General features: G+C 38.9%; 3 protein-coding genes across 3 annotated transcripts; 2 read left to right on the top strand and 1 right to left on the bottom strand.

The window, feature by feature from the left end:
* Positions 1-1,283: 1,283 nt before the first annotated feature.
* Positions 1,284-4,870, top strand: LOC111346632 (potassium channel subfamily K member 3). Its single transcript, XM_022953902.2, has 3 exons — positions 1,284-1,728; positions 2,913-3,257; positions 4,184-4,870. Exons 1-3 carry the CDS (start codon positions 1,410-1,412, stop codon positions 4,558-4,560), a joined length of 1,041 nt encoding a protein of 346 aa, XP_022809637.2. The 5' UTR covers positions 1,284-1,409; the 3' UTR covers positions 4,561-4,870.
* A 2,112-nt stretch (positions 4,871-6,982) lies between these two features.
* LOC111346633 (uncharacterized) lies at positions 6,983-14,290 on the top strand. Its single transcript, XM_088750004.1, has 6 exons — positions 6,983-7,164; positions 9,857-10,125; positions 10,219-10,333; positions 12,117-12,221; positions 12,953-13,471; positions 13,616-14,290. Exons 1-6 carry the CDS (start codon positions 7,074-7,076, stop codon positions 13,945-13,947), a joined length of 1,431 nt encoding a protein of 476 aa, XP_088606130.1. The 5' UTR covers positions 6,983-7,073; the 3' UTR covers positions 13,948-14,290.
* A 1,056-nt stretch (positions 14,291-15,346) lies between these two features.
* On the bottom strand, positions 15,347-17,904 carry LOC148736705 (uncharacterized). The gene has a single exon (XM_088750005.1). The coding sequence runs from the start codon at positions 17,690-17,692 to the stop codon at positions 16,688-16,690; it is 1,005 nt and encodes a 334-aa protein (XP_088606131.1). The 5' UTR covers positions 17,693-17,904; the 3' UTR covers positions 15,347-16,687.

Below are 17,904 nucleotides of genomic sequence, written 5' to 3'. Positions count from 1 at the left end.
GTGACTCGTTGGGCCGGCGCTTAACTCCGGTTTCTGTGGCATGAAGCGACTAGGAGTATTTTACTTCCCCCCCCCCCCCCCCAGGATGGAATGCTTAGTTGCCCCCAGCATTAAATTTGCCGGTATCTATTTTAACATCTGGGTGAAGAAAGGCATTGTGAGAGTAAGCACTGCACAGTGTCCCCGGCTAAGGCTCGAACCCAGACCTCTCGATCCGGAGTCCAGCGCACTAACCGTGAGGCCACCGCGCCTCCCAAGTAATATATTGTTTCAGGTTAAATGCACAAAATAGACAAATTATTTCGTTCGACTGAAACAGCATCTTGACTCTTAAACCTCTAAGAGCGACAAGCATCTAATTTCTCCTTACAATATCACCCCTGAATCAAGCATTAAGGGAAAGAGAATAAAGGAAATGATTACCAATTACACAATATCTTGATTGCTAAAAACATTTACCATGTCAGGAAATATATTGAGAAATTTATGATATTAGAGGACTGGGCCCTGTTGTACAAAGTTCAGATATCCAACGGATAAATCGCTATCCAGCAGATATGTGATAGAAAAACGTACAGTGTTATCCACCGGATAGTGTTTTATCAAGTGAATAGCGCTATCCAATCTTTGAACAACCGGGGCCAGTATGGAGAATATGCATGCTGGCGTTTGAGTGTGAGGGTTGAAGCAACATGTTCAACAGAGTTCCCGAGAGATTCTTCGCTTTTTAATGAATTTTGTATAATCTAAATGCGATCGAATGTCGTAAAAATTAAACGCAAACAATTCACAGCCCTGAAACAGCCGACAAAATGGTCTGCCCACACAAAGCGTCTTTATAAAGAGTTTGCTCTTTTCGTAGCTAAAAACTAAAAAATTAGTACAACTTCAGCTCCTTTCTCAAGGCCGTGATCTTGTGATAAATTCTCTTTACTTTCTTTCAATACATTTTCAAGGAGAAAGGAAGTAAGAATTAAGAAAATCATCATAAAGAAAATGTCATCTTGACAGATAGCTATCTGAATATCCGTGAATATCCCATTAAGAAACCTTTAGTCGTCAGTTAGAAGAAATAGAAGAAATAGCTTTAAGACCTTATGAGTAAAAAAGGTTGAAAATTTTCTCTATCAAGTCAGTAACGGTACTTTGTCTCTGAAGTTATATGCAGGTTCTATCTTAAAGTCTGTGTTTGCCTTTCATCTGACTCAACCAGCCGTTTTCAGTTCGGTGCAGGTACCAGGCGAAAGTGGTGCCTCATTGTGTTATTTGCGTTTAGTGAGAGGCTGCGCATGCTCGTGTAAATCGACAGTACATTCAACCGCGCGATAAATTCTATTGAAAAGACCTTCATCCTTTTTCTAAGCGGAACTTCCAAAAAAAAGCACACGAATCGAGGCAATGGAAGGCCTATGGCCCTTAACTTCACGTCCGACACAAAACGATTGATATGCCTCGCGATTTTGCTGGGAATCTATCTTCTCTCAGGTGCTGTAGTCTTCCAAGTTCTTGAGAACGAAAATGACAAACTGGAGATACAAGAATTAAATTCTATGAAGAAGTTTTTCCTTGAAAAGCATAACATGACACCAGAAGATTTCGACTTGTTGGTGGAGAAGGTTGAAAATGCTGTAAAACACCGCTGTGGCGGCGACCCAGACCAGTGGTGTACGTCACGATGGACATACTACGCTTCATTGTATTTTACATGGAGTGTTGTCACGACTGTGGGTAAGGCCTCTTTTATTCTGCATAAGTTTCGCTCAAAAACTTGACCTTAAAAATTATGATATTTAATTTCTTTTTTTGACTTTTAGAGGGCATTAGCTCTCTTTGTATTGTTGTTTTGGAGTCCTGTTGAGATAAATACAACAGCCATTGTTAATCAGGGACCGGTAATTCTTTTTCGCCGAGGGAGTGAAGGATCTCGGGGAGATCACATGGTTTTTAGGGGAAGTGAAGGGGAGAGCAGTCGTCGCCAAATAAAGGGGGGGGCTGTAGAAAATTGACTGCCGGTTAATAACTAATGGGTAGGGGGGGATGTAGAGAGAAAAGTTTCAAACTCATTAAAATTTAGTTGGCTTCAGAATTAAGCTCTTAATGAACCAACCGGAGCTCCGCTTTTGAGCTTGGCTAAAATCAAAATATTAATGATATTACAGAATCTTAAGGTGGAGATCCGGTAAAATTTATCGTGTCGCAGCCAAATTCCCCCAGCCAAATTTCCCAGACCTACTATTTTTGTTTTGCGTGCGTGTGTTTCTTTTTATTCCCATGGAGATAAAATCCAACAGCCAGTATTGGGTTATAAATTTTTGATATTTTCTATATCTGTCGTTTGAATTTCATTAAAAAGTATAAATCTTTCTTTTCAATCTCTCACTACTTATCTGTGCTTTAAAGATTAGCTAAACGGCGATTAGTTGTTTGTTTTCCTGCGCGTAACTTTTTTTTTTTTTTTTTTTTTGCGGTGTCGATACAATCGGAACCCCCTGGCATGTAAGTGTCCTCTTTTTGGAAAATGACCGAGAAGGTAGCTTTAGTAATGAAAAAAGGGGCTAAGTTTCTTGAGAATGCGTCGGCGGGGGAGAATAACAGGATAATTTGGATTTATCAACTGAGTCGATAATATATATTGGCTACCCAAACTGTTTCTAAGCGCACATGTTGAGCGTTAGCCTCTCGTCAGAGTGAATGAAGGAATTATGGGTTGTGTGTGTTTACTTTTAAACTTTAAATCTAATGAAAACTCAGCTTACTTTGGCAAGTGCGTAGATCATCTCAAGTGTCAGGTATGCGTATTAGTTGAAGAATAACTACAGTAATTGTAAAGATTACGGTCATTTCCTTTTAAACGAAGGTAACTTGAGTTTAACTTAAGCGCTTATCCATTCCCCTCTCTCACTATTCCACAGGCTATGGTCACTTAGCTCCCAGTACAGTTGGCGGCCGCGTCTTCTGTATGGTTTTCGCCTTATTTGGAATTCCTTTGAATCTAATGGTGTTACGTCATATTGGAGACCGCGTCAATCAACTAATAAGCTATATTCATTTCTTAGTGGAAACAAAATTGCTCAAGCGGGAATCACAGCCAGTTGTCACAAAAACTCTTATGTGGACGCTGTTCGCCCTCCTGATAATGTTAATTGTTGGAGCGTTCCTTTATCTACAGGAAGAACAATGGAATTTTCTAGAAGGAGTATATTTCTGTTTTATCACGTTCTCGACCATTGGATTTGGGGATCTGGTGCCAAACGGAGGTAGGGAAGAGCTCGGAATAAAGGGGCTTAGAAATAAGTCACAGAGAAGTACCAAAATGAGAATTTATTTTTCCTTTTTTTTCTCTTTTTAAATATTTGGCATAACGATTTTTTGAGTCCGTTCTGCAACGCATGAAATTGCACGGGGATAGCACAGTGTGGGAGCGCTCGTCTCCCACCGCTGAGGCCCTTTCTCGAAAGTCATGGTAACTTAAAATCAAAGTTTCAATGATGGGAAAGTAGATTCTGGCACCCAAACCAGTCCTTTTTGTTTCTTTAGCTGACAGTTTTACTGTACCATTTTTGAAAATTTTGAAATCCCCATCTTAAATGAAAACAGAACAGCTTTAAGTTACCGGGACTTTCGAGAAACAGGCCCCTAGCGCCACAGGTGGGTTTTTCTTCGGGTCGTCCGGATTTCCTCCTTCCCCAAAACACTGGAAACAGTGGACAAGAAGAGCCACTTCGTGAAATGTTTAATGGTAAAATTTCCATTAGGAGTAACCTAACCTGTGGAAAGTTGTCTGTTTTAACGATTCCCCTTACGGACACCGCTATTTTGAATTTTGCCCACCAACCCAGCCTCTCTTCTATAATATTTATTCAACTCCAATTTTTCCATTGTAAGCGATCTTGTCGTTCATATAGTTTCTGGAGCATACTTCCCCTAGAACTGTCCAATAAGATCAAAAAATATATTTCTTTTTCGTTTAATTCTGGAATAAATAAGGAATGATAAATTTTTTATAAATGATCTCCGCATCTCAGTTCTTTGCTAATAATTAAAACAGTTTCCACGTTTTATGTTCTCCAATACATTACAATTAAAGTCTTTGAAAAATTGTTCACGGTTATTCATTCGAAATTCCCCTCACAATCATAAGATTACCAATTGTAATTGCACCAAGATTATTTTTTTTCTTCAGGACAAGCTCCTTCTGATGTTGGAAGCATTATTATGGAACTATTGCGTGCCACAGTCGTTCTTTTAGGAGTATCTATGTTTTTCTCCATTATTACGTCTGTGTTGACCGCCTCTGAAGAACTTCGTGTCAACTTTCCCGCAGAGAAAGACTTGGACGCTCTGAGAAAAAAATCTGAAAATTCATTAGGAAGGGGGGAGATTGAGGGACAAGATAAAGTGAAGAGTCGGGAAGAAAAAAGGATCCAGAACGATGTAGAAAGCGGAAACATTGATGCTGTTAAAGATGCAAAAAGCACAAAAACGGGTCACTCCTTGACAGAACCAAAACGTGTCGGAGAAAAGTTCGGAGCTAATTCACAACAATGGGGGAAAGAGTAAAGTCGATATTGAAAAGGTTCTGGAACAACAATTCATAGTTAATAGTTCTTTGTACTATCCATCTTCAATGCAGCCTAACCTCCTAATGTTTGGCGATTTCCAGCTGCCAGACAGGAAGATGAACTTTCGCCACACTACACACGATGAATATCTCAAAGATTATTTTTGTGCCCTCGTATACTAACTAACCAAACGATTTCGTTTTCGCTTGCCCAAATACAAATCAAGTCATTTTTAGGTTACAAGAATGAATTTAGTTTTGATTTTTTTGCCAAACTATATTCGCAATAAACTTGTGTCATCGACAACATTTAAGTGCATTGAATTGCATCACAGAACTCTAGATAGGGAGTTTTATTGAACTATGACAGGTCAATGAGTGTCAGAGTAACAAAAAAGTTCGGAGTTAATGAGACTATTTTCGAGAATAAGGAGGGTTTTCTTTCTACAGAAACTGTAGTGCTGCGTCGGTGGATGTGTTATAAGATAATTCGGTTTTATCTACTGAGTTGACAATGTAAGTTTGCCGGCACAGAGAGTTTCTGTAGCTGACGTACCAAGCGTTGGTCCCTCGTCAGAATGAAAAGGAAATTTGGACCAACGCTTAAAACGTCGACTTTGGAAAATTTTTAGACACAACTTAGTTTATAAAACTAAATTATCTTGTTAATCGATGATTGGTTGACAGTGACAAGAAAGCTAAAATTCTAAATCTATTTTTATATTCCTTTCAAAGAAGAAATGAAAGACGTATATCAAAAAGGCTTTTATAGTAACATAAAAAATCTAAACGGTTAAGTCGAAGGTTAAATTTTAATCAAGCGAATTAAAATTAATTCGATTACCCTGGAGTTCGAATTAACCGAGTTCGACGGTTCGTAGTTCTACTGTACTGGTACTTAAAGCAGCCATCACCACTGAAAACCTCATTTCCGTGCAGGGACCTTTTTTCTAAGCATTTCCGTGCAGGGAACTCTTTTCCAAGCATTCCACTTACTTGAAAATTAAAGTAATTAAAAATATATCCTCGGTTTTACCAAAAAACTTTTTTTTTACTTGAAACCATAATATGTGCCATTTCTAAACGAATAGTGTGTTGCATTCATGTGTGGGTGTTAGGTTTGCATTTTTAATCAGTAGATCCAATAAAGATAATCATAAGGGAACACATACTTTAGGTTTAGTTGCAGATTTCTCTCTGCCGTGATGTACTCCTCAAATGTGTTTCTGGTGTCCTGGAGAAGCTGCCGCAAGAAAGTTTGTTGCTTCAGGTTATGGCTAAATAAGTTTCTCTAAAGGCAATATTCTTCCTGTTTTCGTAATTTGAGATACAGGCCACGTGTTTCCCTGGAAAAATAGCTGAAAGCATCAATGCCTCGGTATCAATAAGCAGGTGGCAAAATTACCCATTTGAAGACAGTTTCCAATTACCTTTGGTTTCCTGAAAATGCACAGTTATGGTTTTTCTTTTTAACACTTAGGAAAGAAAATTTAGTAAAAAGCCTGCCTGTTGTTTTTTGGTGTCCCCAGCCAGCAGGTGAGATGAAGGTGGCAAGAGATATCCCAACTTTGTGCATCTTTCTACTTGGAAACAGAGTCATGTTCTTTATATCATGCCGATGAAAAAGCTGTATAGGGCTGCTTAATTAATACTTTACGCTTTTATGGAGGTTAAGATCTTAACCACTTCATATCGCCTTTGTAAGGTCCACTCCAAAGCAACAACATTTCATTGTTGAAGGCATTTCGTTTTATAGTCTGAAATTATGTCCATTCATGCATCAAGAAAAAAAATCATTTTTCCTTGGTCCAATACAAAATTTGATTATAAACATTGAATAAACACCATCTAAATTCCTGTCTGAAAGGTGTTTTAAGATGAGTTTACGGGGTTTTATCAATTGACAGGTTCTGTCAATAAGCTTTAGCAGTTTATTTTAAGTATTTTCAACCACAGAAGTCCTAATTCACACATTACGAATCACTGAGTACCACAGTTTATGGACACAACAAAATTTGAAAAATTCAGAAGATAGAGGCAGGTGTCTCAAAGTATAACCAAGCTAAAATGCAACTATTAACGTTAAATAAACTTTATTTCTATTCATGTGTGAAAGGTGCTTTAAGTTGAGTTTATAGACCCAAATTTATCTGAAAGCTTTTCGTCAATTAATTTTTCAATCTATCATTTTTTCTTTTAAACACAGAGGTCTTATTTCATATGTACGCAATCATTGAATATCCCAACTTATAAAAAACCAGTGTGTTATGGGGAAAAAATAGTCTTAAAAGAGAAAAAAAAATGTTGTCGATGAAACAGCTAAAAGGCCGACGTCAGCATAGGATCGGATGACAACTGGCTCCTCATCTGTCAATTATAATCACTTATAAAATATTGATAGAGTTAAATCCCCCCAAGATTTTTCGAAGAGCACTCGACGTGTTTATTACAGTGCTGCTGCTCCGCTTTCAACGGTAGACCCGTTTATCACCGTCCTGGTACGTTGTTAAGAATGGTGGAGCGCTTTTCCCTCGCTCTGTTGGCGCTTTTCATGTCTGTTCTGTGGGGAGGATGGCTTCACTGTCCTACTGGGGAAAACAAACGTAAGTTTTTCGACTTAAACTAGTTCACCTGCGCGGAGCTCTGAAAACATCACCATTTTCAGACCAAAGTTTGTGTTATACTTTTTTAACTTTATATTTCACCTTCACTCTTGCATCAATTTTGTCAACTGACTTGCGGAACTATACTAAACTATTTATGATTAGTCTCATAAATCTGCAAACTGCTATCACCAACGGAAGAATTGGATAGCTTCAGGAATAGAATGTACAAAATTATAATTCCATTTTTATGCGTTGCATGTGAATTTCAAATTTGTAAAGAGTTTGCTGAAGAACACCTTTCGACCTCGTCGACTCACAAGCGATAGAAATCTCTAGCTCAAATTCTACTTGATACCAAGTACTCAGTCTTTTCAACGTTAATTGCAGAAACCTTGATATGACTGGCTCCTATCGCCAAACTCTTTCTGATTATTATCCAGGACTGACCTAACCTTATCAGTTAGTTGAGCTATCTTTTAGCTGTCAACTGTTTCGTGTTAAGATAAAAGAGCGCCACTTTAATAAGATAAGCTTTTTCAACGCAAAAGACTGTCAAGAAGATCTCACAGCAACATTTGTTCTGTCATTAAGGGAGACATTTTAAAATGTTTTTTGTGTTTCATTAACAAACTGAAAATGGTCGTGTTGCTTTGTATTGTCTTCTATTATGGCTGATCTTAAGTGTTTGACACCTGAACCACATTGACTCCTGAACCGCCCGTAACCGCCCGAAACTCGCGATTGCCTCGCGCGAGAACGCTTTCCCTCTTACCTCCCCAACTAAGTGGAGTTTTGTCCCCAAACCTCTTCTATAGTTTGGAGATGAATAAGCCAATCAGAATCCATCATTTGCGCATATATTTTATTGGCTTTAGGGGGTACTAAAGGGTCATTACTCTATGCGTCTTCACCAAATGATCAAATTTGAAAATATGGCGTCCGCGCGGTCGACCCTCAAAATTTTCAGGTCGGATTTTTCGTTCATTTGCGATCGAGTTAGACCTTGTAGAACTCAGAATGTAAAGTAACAATGCTATAGAATACTCTGCTTGGAAAATAATGGATATCCAGGTCTTAAAGGTGACAGAATAAGCTCTTGAGTCAACGACACCACGAGTCTCAAAGGCGATGCGAATTATGGACGTAAAGTGAAAACCGAACTTTCGGACTTCAAGCAGGGCCTAGCGACAATTTGACGATTCGATGGTCCGGTAAATATTATTTTCGAATAAAAATGTGTTCAAAAAGTATTTTTTAATAGAAGATTTTACCTCAAATCGAAGTTTTTTCTGAATTTTCAACATAACGTTGCGCAATTTCTGGTCATGAAGGCAAATAAACAACGATCTAAGCATGATTAATTTTACCGTGTGGGCTTTGTACAAGTAAGAAATTCGTGTGGACGGGTATTCTGAAGTTGCTCCGAAATTCGTACGTTTATCGCTTATAACAGCAAATAAAAAACTGTTTTGAATAAATCTGACGTCCCGAAATATTTCTTGGCCATTTTAGTCTTGCTTCCAATTGATAGATTCCATGGAACTTAAGATCTCTTCACTCACGGAAAAATTTGCATATTCCCTTTTGAAATATGATCCACATGCCATTTTCACACATGCCAAAATATTTAGCGATTTTTATCTTTCATCTTGATCTTTTAGTTAAAACGTAATATGCACCTATTGCTTTTTTCGCCGGAAATAAGTTTCTTAAGTAGTCTTCTTTCACTGGAGCTTGTTTTTTGGAAAAGATGATTTTTAAAATTTACTGCGCATTGTGTTTGCCTTCTTGGTTTCTCTAAAATTTTGACTTTTCGCAGGCACGTGTTACACGTAAGTGTCAAGGTAGAATAATTGATAATTATTTCACGAGCGCGCGTTGGATATGAGATGATAGATAACCAACGAGGCGCGTAGAGCCGAGTTGGCTATAATCATCTCATATCCAACAAGCGCGAGTGGAATAATTGTTTTATTAAAAACGTTAAATTAAATTATTAAATTTTATTCAATTTTTTAGCTCCCCTTTAATTTTAAGCTGACGCGTGCGCTCACCATATTTGTAGATTATGGTATATTGGCTCATAAGGAATAATAGCTAAGCCAATAAAAAGTCTTCAATTGCATTATCCCATGATCCAGTTTTTGAATATGAATATAGTTTATATCTTACCACTTGCAGCCCAGAGGCTGAATTACGGGCGCAGTGTAAGGTTGAGAACAGACGTAAGCATAACAGGCGCCTCTGGCAGCCGCTTCAGTCTATCGATCTCACCTTCCCACCCATCCCACCCCAGGGGAGGACATCCATCACACAGTAATCTCGTGTGTGGGAAATTAACGTCTCCTACCCCAACCCTGCGGGAGACGGGACCTCCATTTATTCGTCCCTATCCGAGAAGACTAGAATATCTAACCATTTCATGATGTTATAGAAAGGTAGCAAATTAATTCTTCTCAATTATTTTAAGACCTTGAGTGTTGGTCCGGCAAGGGTTCGAACCCTCGACTTCCCGCACAATAGTCCAGCGCTCTATCCATTGAGCTAACCGGGACGTGGTTAATAATATATGATATATAATATGCGTTTCTTTAGCTGTGATATTCCCGTTTCTATTCAGATTGTTAGTAAATCTCTAGCTGAAATGCTGATGGCATTTTTCCTCATAAATCCAATCCTTTGCATGCAGGTTTTGGCTGCCGAAGTCTTAGGTTTAAGAAACCAGAAGAAGGATATGCTCCTCAAGGTTACGTATTTAAAGAAACTTATCTGCCAATGGGGACGGAGCTCAATGGTGACTGCAGATATGAGTGCCTTATGGAAAGTACCTGTGTGTCCGTGAATATCGGCCCACCAAACGAGACAGGCTTCAGGCTCTGCCAGCTAATTGATTCCGATCACACCCAACATCGTGACGATAATGAAGCTCGAAAAGGTTTTATTCATTGGGCTACCGAGGTAGGATTTCACATAACCATACAATCATCTTGAGTCAACCCGGACATTATCGGTCGGGTATATTTACTAATAAGTGTTTTTATATCCAATCAGAATTCATGCTCCAGTAATCCCTGTCTCCATAATGCCACGTGTCTCAATGGATATACCGACAAGAGATACATTTGCCTATGTCCAGTTCCTTACAAGGGAGAAAACTGTGAAAAAGGTCACTCTAGTATTTTTTTTAATGTTCCGAAGATTCTTCATCCAGCTTGCGGACAAGGTTTCATCAGTCTTAATTGTTTTCTTTGTTTAGATAAAAACGAGTGCGCAGACAACACTCATGACTGCTCTGCCAAAGTTGTTTGTAAGAAAACCGAGGGATCATTTATGTGCAGCTGTAAAGAAGGTTATCAGGGGGACGGTCGGAATTGCACAGGAGAGATTTATAGATATTTATGGAGACATCAAATAATATATATAATAGTAATAATGGTAATGTATTTCCATAGCGCCATATCCATTGACTCATGACGTTTTAAAACGTTTGGAGGAATTTGGCTGGATTGCATTAAGCAGTTTACCATTTTTTTAAGGAACTCTTTACAGATGCCCCCATTTTCAGAATTAAGGCCAGACCACAACACCGGGAGCAACGTTCTCTACTCTCTACGATAAGTGCGTGATTTATTCAAAGTCCCCTTTCAACCACTACAGAGAAGATGTGGGAGACAGGCCCTGCGGTTTTACGTCCTTATGCGAGAAGACTAGAATGTCTAACCATTTCCAGATGTTATAGCATAGACAGCACCTTCTCCCCATTTATGTTAAGACACTGAGTTTAAGTCCAGTCTGTGGCTTGAAACCTCGACATCCCTAAGCAATCTAGCGCTCTACAGTATGAGCTAACCAAGCAGCGGATAACATCAGCTGATTCTGAATCAATTCCAAGTATTAAACATATTAAATGAGGAAAAAATTTCCGGGTATAATTGATACCTAATCCTGTATTGTTAGGAGAAGAGGAGAAGACGGTTTGATGTCTCCCCGTCTGATCTCTTTTCAATTTGGCTGAGAGTGATTTAGCTGAAGATCAAAACATTAACTGCTGATAAAGTCAAACCTCGATTATCCGGACTCGTCGGGACCTCGGTAAAAATTCCGGATAATCGAAATTATTAAAAACTGGATCATTGGATAATGCAATTCAAGACTTTTTATTGGCTTAGCCATTATGGTATATCAGCCAATATACCATAATCTACAAATATGGTAAGCGTACGCGTCAGCTTAAAATCAAAAGGGAGCTAAAAAATCCAGTTTCTTCTTACAAAATAATAATTTCCTGGGGGCGTTTTTAATAAAACAATTATTCCACTTGCGCTTGTTGGATATGAGATGATTATAGCCAACTCGGCGCTACGCGCCTCGTTGGCTATCTATCATCTCATATCCAACGCGCGCTCGTGGTATAATTGTTAAATATGAATATTAATGAGATAGAAATGTAAACGAAAGGTATACAGCAACGAAAACATCATTTTAATTGTGATAGCTACACAGCCTGTATGTATTAACAAATAACACATCAGAATATTTCTTTGTCTCCTCGCACTTGCGAATTTGGAAAAGCGCACTGGATGATACGCTGTTTTAACAGTCTTGAAAGGATTATTGGGCTTTTTGCGACTCTAAGTTTTCAAGATCCCAACTAATTAATATTCATGAAAATATTGGGACCAGAGAAAAAAGTCCGGATAATCAAATAGTCCGGATAATCCAGGTTCGACTGTATGCATCATTGTCAAGTTTGCTAGAGTTGTTGTTAGTAATGACCAAATAGTGACTTGGGGCGAAGGGTTCGAATCACGTCGAAGCCTAAAAATTAATCATAAGGCTTCTTTTCTACAATTTCCCTCACTGTAGCTCCCCTGTGGAAATAGTTTCTTTTTTTCATTTGTAATTGGTGTCCATCCAACACTTTCTCCGCTTTTCATCAAACTTTTTAGATGTGGACGAGTGTACCAGCAATATCCATGGATGTCATTATAATGCAAGTTGCAATAACACAGACGGGTCATACACTTGCAAATGCAAAACAGGATTCAATTGCAGTAAGTGTGACAAATATTATGTGTTTTTTATAGAAAGATTCTCCAGAACTTAAACTGATAACGTTTTGCCAGATCCACTAGAACCAGCAGATACACAGATAACTTAGGTAATAAATGTGTTTAAAAAGAATACTAACTGTATTCATTACACTTCGAATTCAGACGAGTGCTTTATCATTCGGTGTAAATTGTGATAACTTAAATACTAATACAAATTAAGAGCTATGGAAGCACACCTTCTTTAAGCTAAATTTGTATTTACATCAAACCTGAATCCATAAATCGAGGTTGTGCGGATTACATTCATGGGCATCAGGATTCTATCATAGCAAGGAACAGGAACTAAAATAGATAATTTTTCCAAATATTGAACTAACGTGGTTCATTTCTTGATATGTTTAGACAGAAAATTCAATCAAACACCCCCCCGAACATTCGGCAATACTCGACGTTAGGAGTCGGGTGAACAACTTTTACCTCATACTTTCCACCAAATAGTCAAAATAATCTCAAGTTTCTTTAACAGTGTAGGAAAACTTAAGGTCTGAAGTGGCCTTTTCTTTTTGCTAATTTCCATATATTTGTTTTCTCTTTTGTTTGGAATCATAATTCAAACAAACATTAAAGAAAAAGATGAAATTACAACTTATCTCAATACTTTTTAAAACGACACTGGGAAACTTTGGTGTCCGATAAACAACTGATGCCAATTTTACATTTTTTTCTCTCAGCCTTCAAAGCCATGTTCACAAATCTGAATGCCACTGGAAGATTTGGACCAACATCGCTTGGTAGTTACTATACGGATCAGGATCATGACGGACAAGTTACACTGTCCAGCGGTATTCAGCTGTGGACTGTGCCGTACACTGGTGACTACAGAATAGAAGCAATAGGAGCTGCAGGAGGGTACGATGGATACACTAACAGCTCTCAGTACCGAGGAAGAGGAGCAAGAATGATTGGAACGTTCCGCTTAAACAAGAATGAAATCATTCAGATACTTGTTGGTCAAGAAGGAGGAATAAACACGCGCTATTACTCTTCTGGAGGTGGTGGAGGTACATTTGTAGTGAGAGGAGCTGACACACCTTTGATAATAGCTGGAGGCGGAGGAGGGATATTCTATGCAATATCAAGACACGATGGATGTGACGCCAGCACAAACACAACAGGGAATTCTGGGTACAGATCAGGGTCAGGGGGGAGCAATGGACTTGGTGCACAGACTGCTGGTGATGATTATTCAGGTACGAATATTTTTATCGACTTCTCATATTCAAGCATTTTGAATACATGACAAAAAGGTTTATACAATTTATTTCTTCAGTCATATGCTCACGATATCAACGTCAAAACGTTTTCCGATTTAGTTTCACATTATTATATTTCAGGTGGTGGTGGCGGCGGATTTTACTCCAGTGGAAGAAGTGGAAAGGATTTTAATGGAACCAAGGGATGGGGTGGAGAAGGTGGTAGGGGATTTCTACAGGGAGGGGTGGGTGGGAGATCCATGAGGTGGCATAGATGCGCTGGTGGGTTTGGTGGAGGAGGTGGATGTTATGCGGGAGGGGGAGGGGGAGGGTACTCTGGGGGAGGCAGTGGAGCGCTTATTCCGGATGCCTGTGGGGGCGGTGGTGGATCCTACAATGTTGGAAACAACCAGCAGAATGAATGCTGTTTCAACACGACTGGTCATGGTCAGGTGACCATCATATTATTGTAGAATAAACAACTGAGCCACTCGTCATATGATGCAGAGGTGATTTTGGTAGAAATTAGATGTGATAACTCAGTTAAATAATGTTAACATGCTTGAATGTTCATAATTGTTTGATCAAGAATCCTAAGGGAAATTGCAACTCTTGCTATTTCATACTAAAACCAGCGACAAGGTTGTTGACACATTCGGTTGAAGATCTTGCTGAAATAGTGGACCACTTTTATTCCTTTTCATTCCCATTCACCCACTGTCCCACGGCACAACATTGTACTTTGTTTTCTGTCTGTAATGGTAAAGCGTTGAGTGGATCAATTGGGAAATTATAGCAAACTGCACTTTCACCCAGTTTTTCGCTCAATTTTTAAGATATTGTACTTTGTATGTTTGTGGCAATACAAAATCGAGTGCATGACCGGGTTGTAAACTACAGCAAATTCTCAAAAAATTATTTACAAAACGTCCTTAAAAGGGAATAGGAGAATGTCACGTGTCAACTAGCCTTATCGCCGAATGTTGATCCACTCGGGAGTCAAAGTTCCTCATTCACTGTGAGATGTCAATTTTTGCAATGCCATCTAGTCATGGCTTTCATTTCACTGTTTACCTCCCATAAGGGAAGAAGGCTACATCATTTGCAACTGCAATACGTTCCAGCCGATTATGGCTTTAACAACCAATATTTTGAATCGTAATGCATCGTTTATTTTCTGTTCGATCCATCTTATCTGATGTGCGGCGAAAATTGAAGCAAAGCACTTTGACAATAGTTACATTCATTTCTTGTATTTACTACTCGAATAAGACTTTTGTATATAAGTTACTAAGTCCCTTCAAGTGCATTATTACCATCCGGGGATCGAGCTCTGGTCGAGCTTTGCTCTCAAACAGGAAAATACAGGTGAATAGAAGACCGCCTGTCAGATCAAAAACTCTACAAACGAAGGGATATCTACCGTGGGCCCAAGCGACACAGGGGGAAGGGCTTATAACATATATTTTCATGCGACCTGAAATGGCTCATTCTCTTGTAGAAGACTCTTCATGCCAAAGAAGAAAAAATCCTCCCCACCCCCCCCCCCCCACCCCGCAGGGAAGAAGATCGCTTTGGATCTACTTGTACACGTACCGAATTTTTGATTGTTTTAATAGAAGTATTATGTTTCGATTGTTTTACAAGTCTTTGAAGAGAACACACCTCAGCTAGCTTAGGTGGTAAATTAAAGTTGTTGTTACATTGTAAGAGTGATACTGGAAACTAGGAGTCAAGCTATCAATAAAAAAGGTCTGCAGTATATTGTTTGATCACTTAGCTGTTCCAACATAATCATTCTCCTAAAGGCAATGGCAGATTTAACCAGAATTGGCAGTAATGTCGCAATCTAATTAGCCAGTTTGCCGTTGTTGATAAGAGCAGAGACAACACTGCCTGCGTCAACGTGTCACGCAAAGTGCTATGCACTGAAAAAATGGTTTTTTTTTACGTGAATAGTAATAAAAGGCAAATCGACAGTGATTTAAGGTAGTCTGTATTCTTATCGACCACAATATTTGTCATCACAGTGGTCACCTCGCGAGTCAACAAGCCCGCCATAAACCGCTGTCGCCATTTCCTATGGGTGACCGCTAAATACAAGTTCGACTGTACTCAAATGAAAGTATCAAAAATTCTTCTATATATCAAAATATTTCTTAGCTTATTCAAGTTCGAATGTAACAATAAATGGTTTTGGCAAACCCCCTTCTAAAAAATTCCTGGACCCCGCTTAAACCTGTAACCTGTAAGAGTGACCACCATCTAATTTCTCCTTACAATAAAACGGCTGAATCATTCATTAGGATCATGAGAAGAAAGGAAATGATCGTCACCTGGAGCAGCTTTGCTCGCTAAAATAATTCTCGTCCTCAGCACCGGTGGAAATGAAAAGATAACATTAGAGAGAATATGCATTCTGATGTAAGGGCGTAAAGAGCTACGCGTTCGTAAACTTGTGTGTCGTCTTTAACATAGGACTTCCAAAATCAACTGAAGGATCATTTGCTAGACTTTCGATAGGCGGTTGCTTGATTATTTGAAAATTTTCAACGATTGTTTAATTTTTTTACCCATTTATTTATCCAGTCATTCACTCAATTTTTTTAATTTTATTTCTCTATTATTTTCTATTTTATTATTTATTATTTTATTATTTATTTATTATTTTCATTTTATTAATTTCTATGTGGCTGATCCTTAGTATCATTACTAGTTATCTTACTGTTATCATTTCATTTTATTTCTTTTTTTTTTTTCTGAGATCATCAGGTAAATCAAAGAAACAATATGGACACCAAGTTTGATCCTTTAGCCAAGTTGCCATTTGAAGATTCGATAGCCTGCGAGCAAATTCTTATTTATGCTGCGGCGAGAGCAGCGGAGCTCGCGAGAGCGAGGCGAGCATGCGTGAGGTCTGGGACGGGTCCTGCAAGAACCCTGGCAGACCTCTCGCAAGGTCAAATCACTTTCTGCCTCCAAATCGACAGGCTTCATAGCGCAAAAGAAAGTCTACTCGCATTATTTCGTGTCGATGCAAAGGGAATCAGGCTCTAACGCGAAAGGAACTGAATGGCTACTTCAAAAGTCAGGTTTCCGAGTAAGGAATAGAACCTATTATTATTTCTCATATCCTTAATTTACCGAAAAATAATAATAGGTTCCAGTCCTTACTCGAAAACCTGATCTAAGTCACGACCGTAAACATAGCTATCACAGTTTAGTATCCCATACATCAGATTCACAATCATCCGTGATGTCCTGCGGATTAACAATTCCCATGTCAAAACTGTCAGCTATGTGTTTATCCCTGAACGTTTTAACAACTCTACCAGTTTTCGGACAGACCTGTGACATTTTTCGCAGAGCGATTGGATTCCTTGTGGAGTCTGGTGTCACTGGGGCTCTCGGAGAAACCTCAATTGTTTCTTGCCATTTAAAAAAGAGGAGTTTTAGAGATCGACGGCATTCGCGAATGCGAAATGTGTAGGTAAATGGATTACAAGCGGCGTTGATGAAGAGAAATGGTAGCGAGATTCGCCGACACGAAACCAGCCACATCCCAGCACAATAAGAACAATGTACCTCAAGAAGAGTAATAGCATAAAATGGCAAATGCGAAATAAAGAGGAACAGAACTGTAAGAATGGCTGTAAATGCGAACTGTTTATCGAATTCGAATCTTTTCTCGTTTGCCGAGACGGTGTTGTCGCTAGCGTCAGAGTTCATGCAGCAAGCACGCCGTCTGGACCGTCTGTACCCGCGTAGAACTTTTAGCAATACGAAATTAAAAATAAGTACAGCGACGAGTGGAAAAGTCAAATTCAAATGAACTTGCAACATGTCGTAAATTCCCTGCGGAATTCCAGTGAATTGAAGCAAACAAAAAACCACGGAATACGCCACAACGCAAACTGCACATGTCAGCGTTTTTCTACCGCTCGCCGTCGCACGGTAGTAAACCGGTAAGGCCACGGCGATTAAACGTTCCACGGACAAGCTCATGATAAGAAACGTGCCGTTGTTTATGGCAAAGAGACTGATGATACTTTCAAAACTCGTGCTAATCGTCGCTTCATCCTCATGAATTTTGCACGATATTTCGTTGCGTATATGAAGACCGCTTATAACAGATCCTGCCAACAAATCGTTTGCGGCCAGTGCAGCGATAAGAACTGAAATGGGTTTGCGAAAGCAACGCAATGGATCCTTGTACATAATAATGTGGTTAACAATAAGATTAGACAACAAGTTAAATAATAATTAGATTATTGTATTTTGATAATTATTAGAAAGAGATTCCCGAAGTAACGGTAACATTTCTTGGTGCACACTAAAATGAGCAAAGAGTTTTTTTACATCTTTTATTGAGATCGCGATATTCGGGAATACAGTTGAGCACCATTCTTTGTAGGAAGATGTTTTGCATC

The sequence above is a fragment of the Stylophora pistillata genome, chromosome 2 (assembly GCF_964205215.1).
Source record: "Stylophora pistillata chromosome 2, jaStyPist1.2, whole genome shotgun sequence".
Taxonomy (NCBI): domain Eukaryota; kingdom Metazoa; phylum Cnidaria; class Anthozoa; order Scleractinia; family Pocilloporidae; genus Stylophora; species Stylophora pistillata.
Note: the sequence above shows the minus strand (reverse complement) of the source record. Positions and strands in the feature narration are given on the sequence as shown.

Excerpts from the sequence above, each read along its gene's own strand:
- LOC111346632 (XM_022953902.2), top strand. The coding sequence starts at position 1,410 with ATGGCCCTTAACTTCACGTCCGACACAAAACGATTGATATGCCTCGCG. Across the intron at positions 1,729-2,912 it reads GAGTGTTGTCACGACTGTGG|GCTATGGTCACTTAGCTCCC; the intron begins GTAAGGCCTCTT and ends ACTATTCCACAG. Across the intron at positions 3,258-4,183 it reads GGATCTGGTGCCAAACGGAG|GACAAGCTCCTTCTGATGTT; the intron begins GTAGGGAAGAGC and ends TTTTTTCTTCAG.
- LOC111346633 (XM_088750004.1), top strand. The coding sequence starts at position 7,074 with ATGGTGGAGCGCTTTTCCCTCGCTCTGTTGGCGCTTTTCATGTCTGTT. Across the intron at positions 7,165-9,856 it reads TCCTACTGGGGAAAACAAAC|GTTTTGGCTGCCGAAGTCTT; the intron begins GTAAGTTTTTCG and ends CTTTGCATGCAG. Across the intron at positions 13,472-13,615 it reads TGCTGGTGATGATTATTCAG|GTGGTGGTGGCGGCGGATTT; the intron begins GTACGAATATTT and ends ATTATATTTCAG.
- LOC148736705 (XM_088750005.1), bottom strand. The coding sequence starts at position 17,692 with ATGTACAAGGATCCATTGCGTTGCTTTCGCAAACCCATTTCAGTTCTT.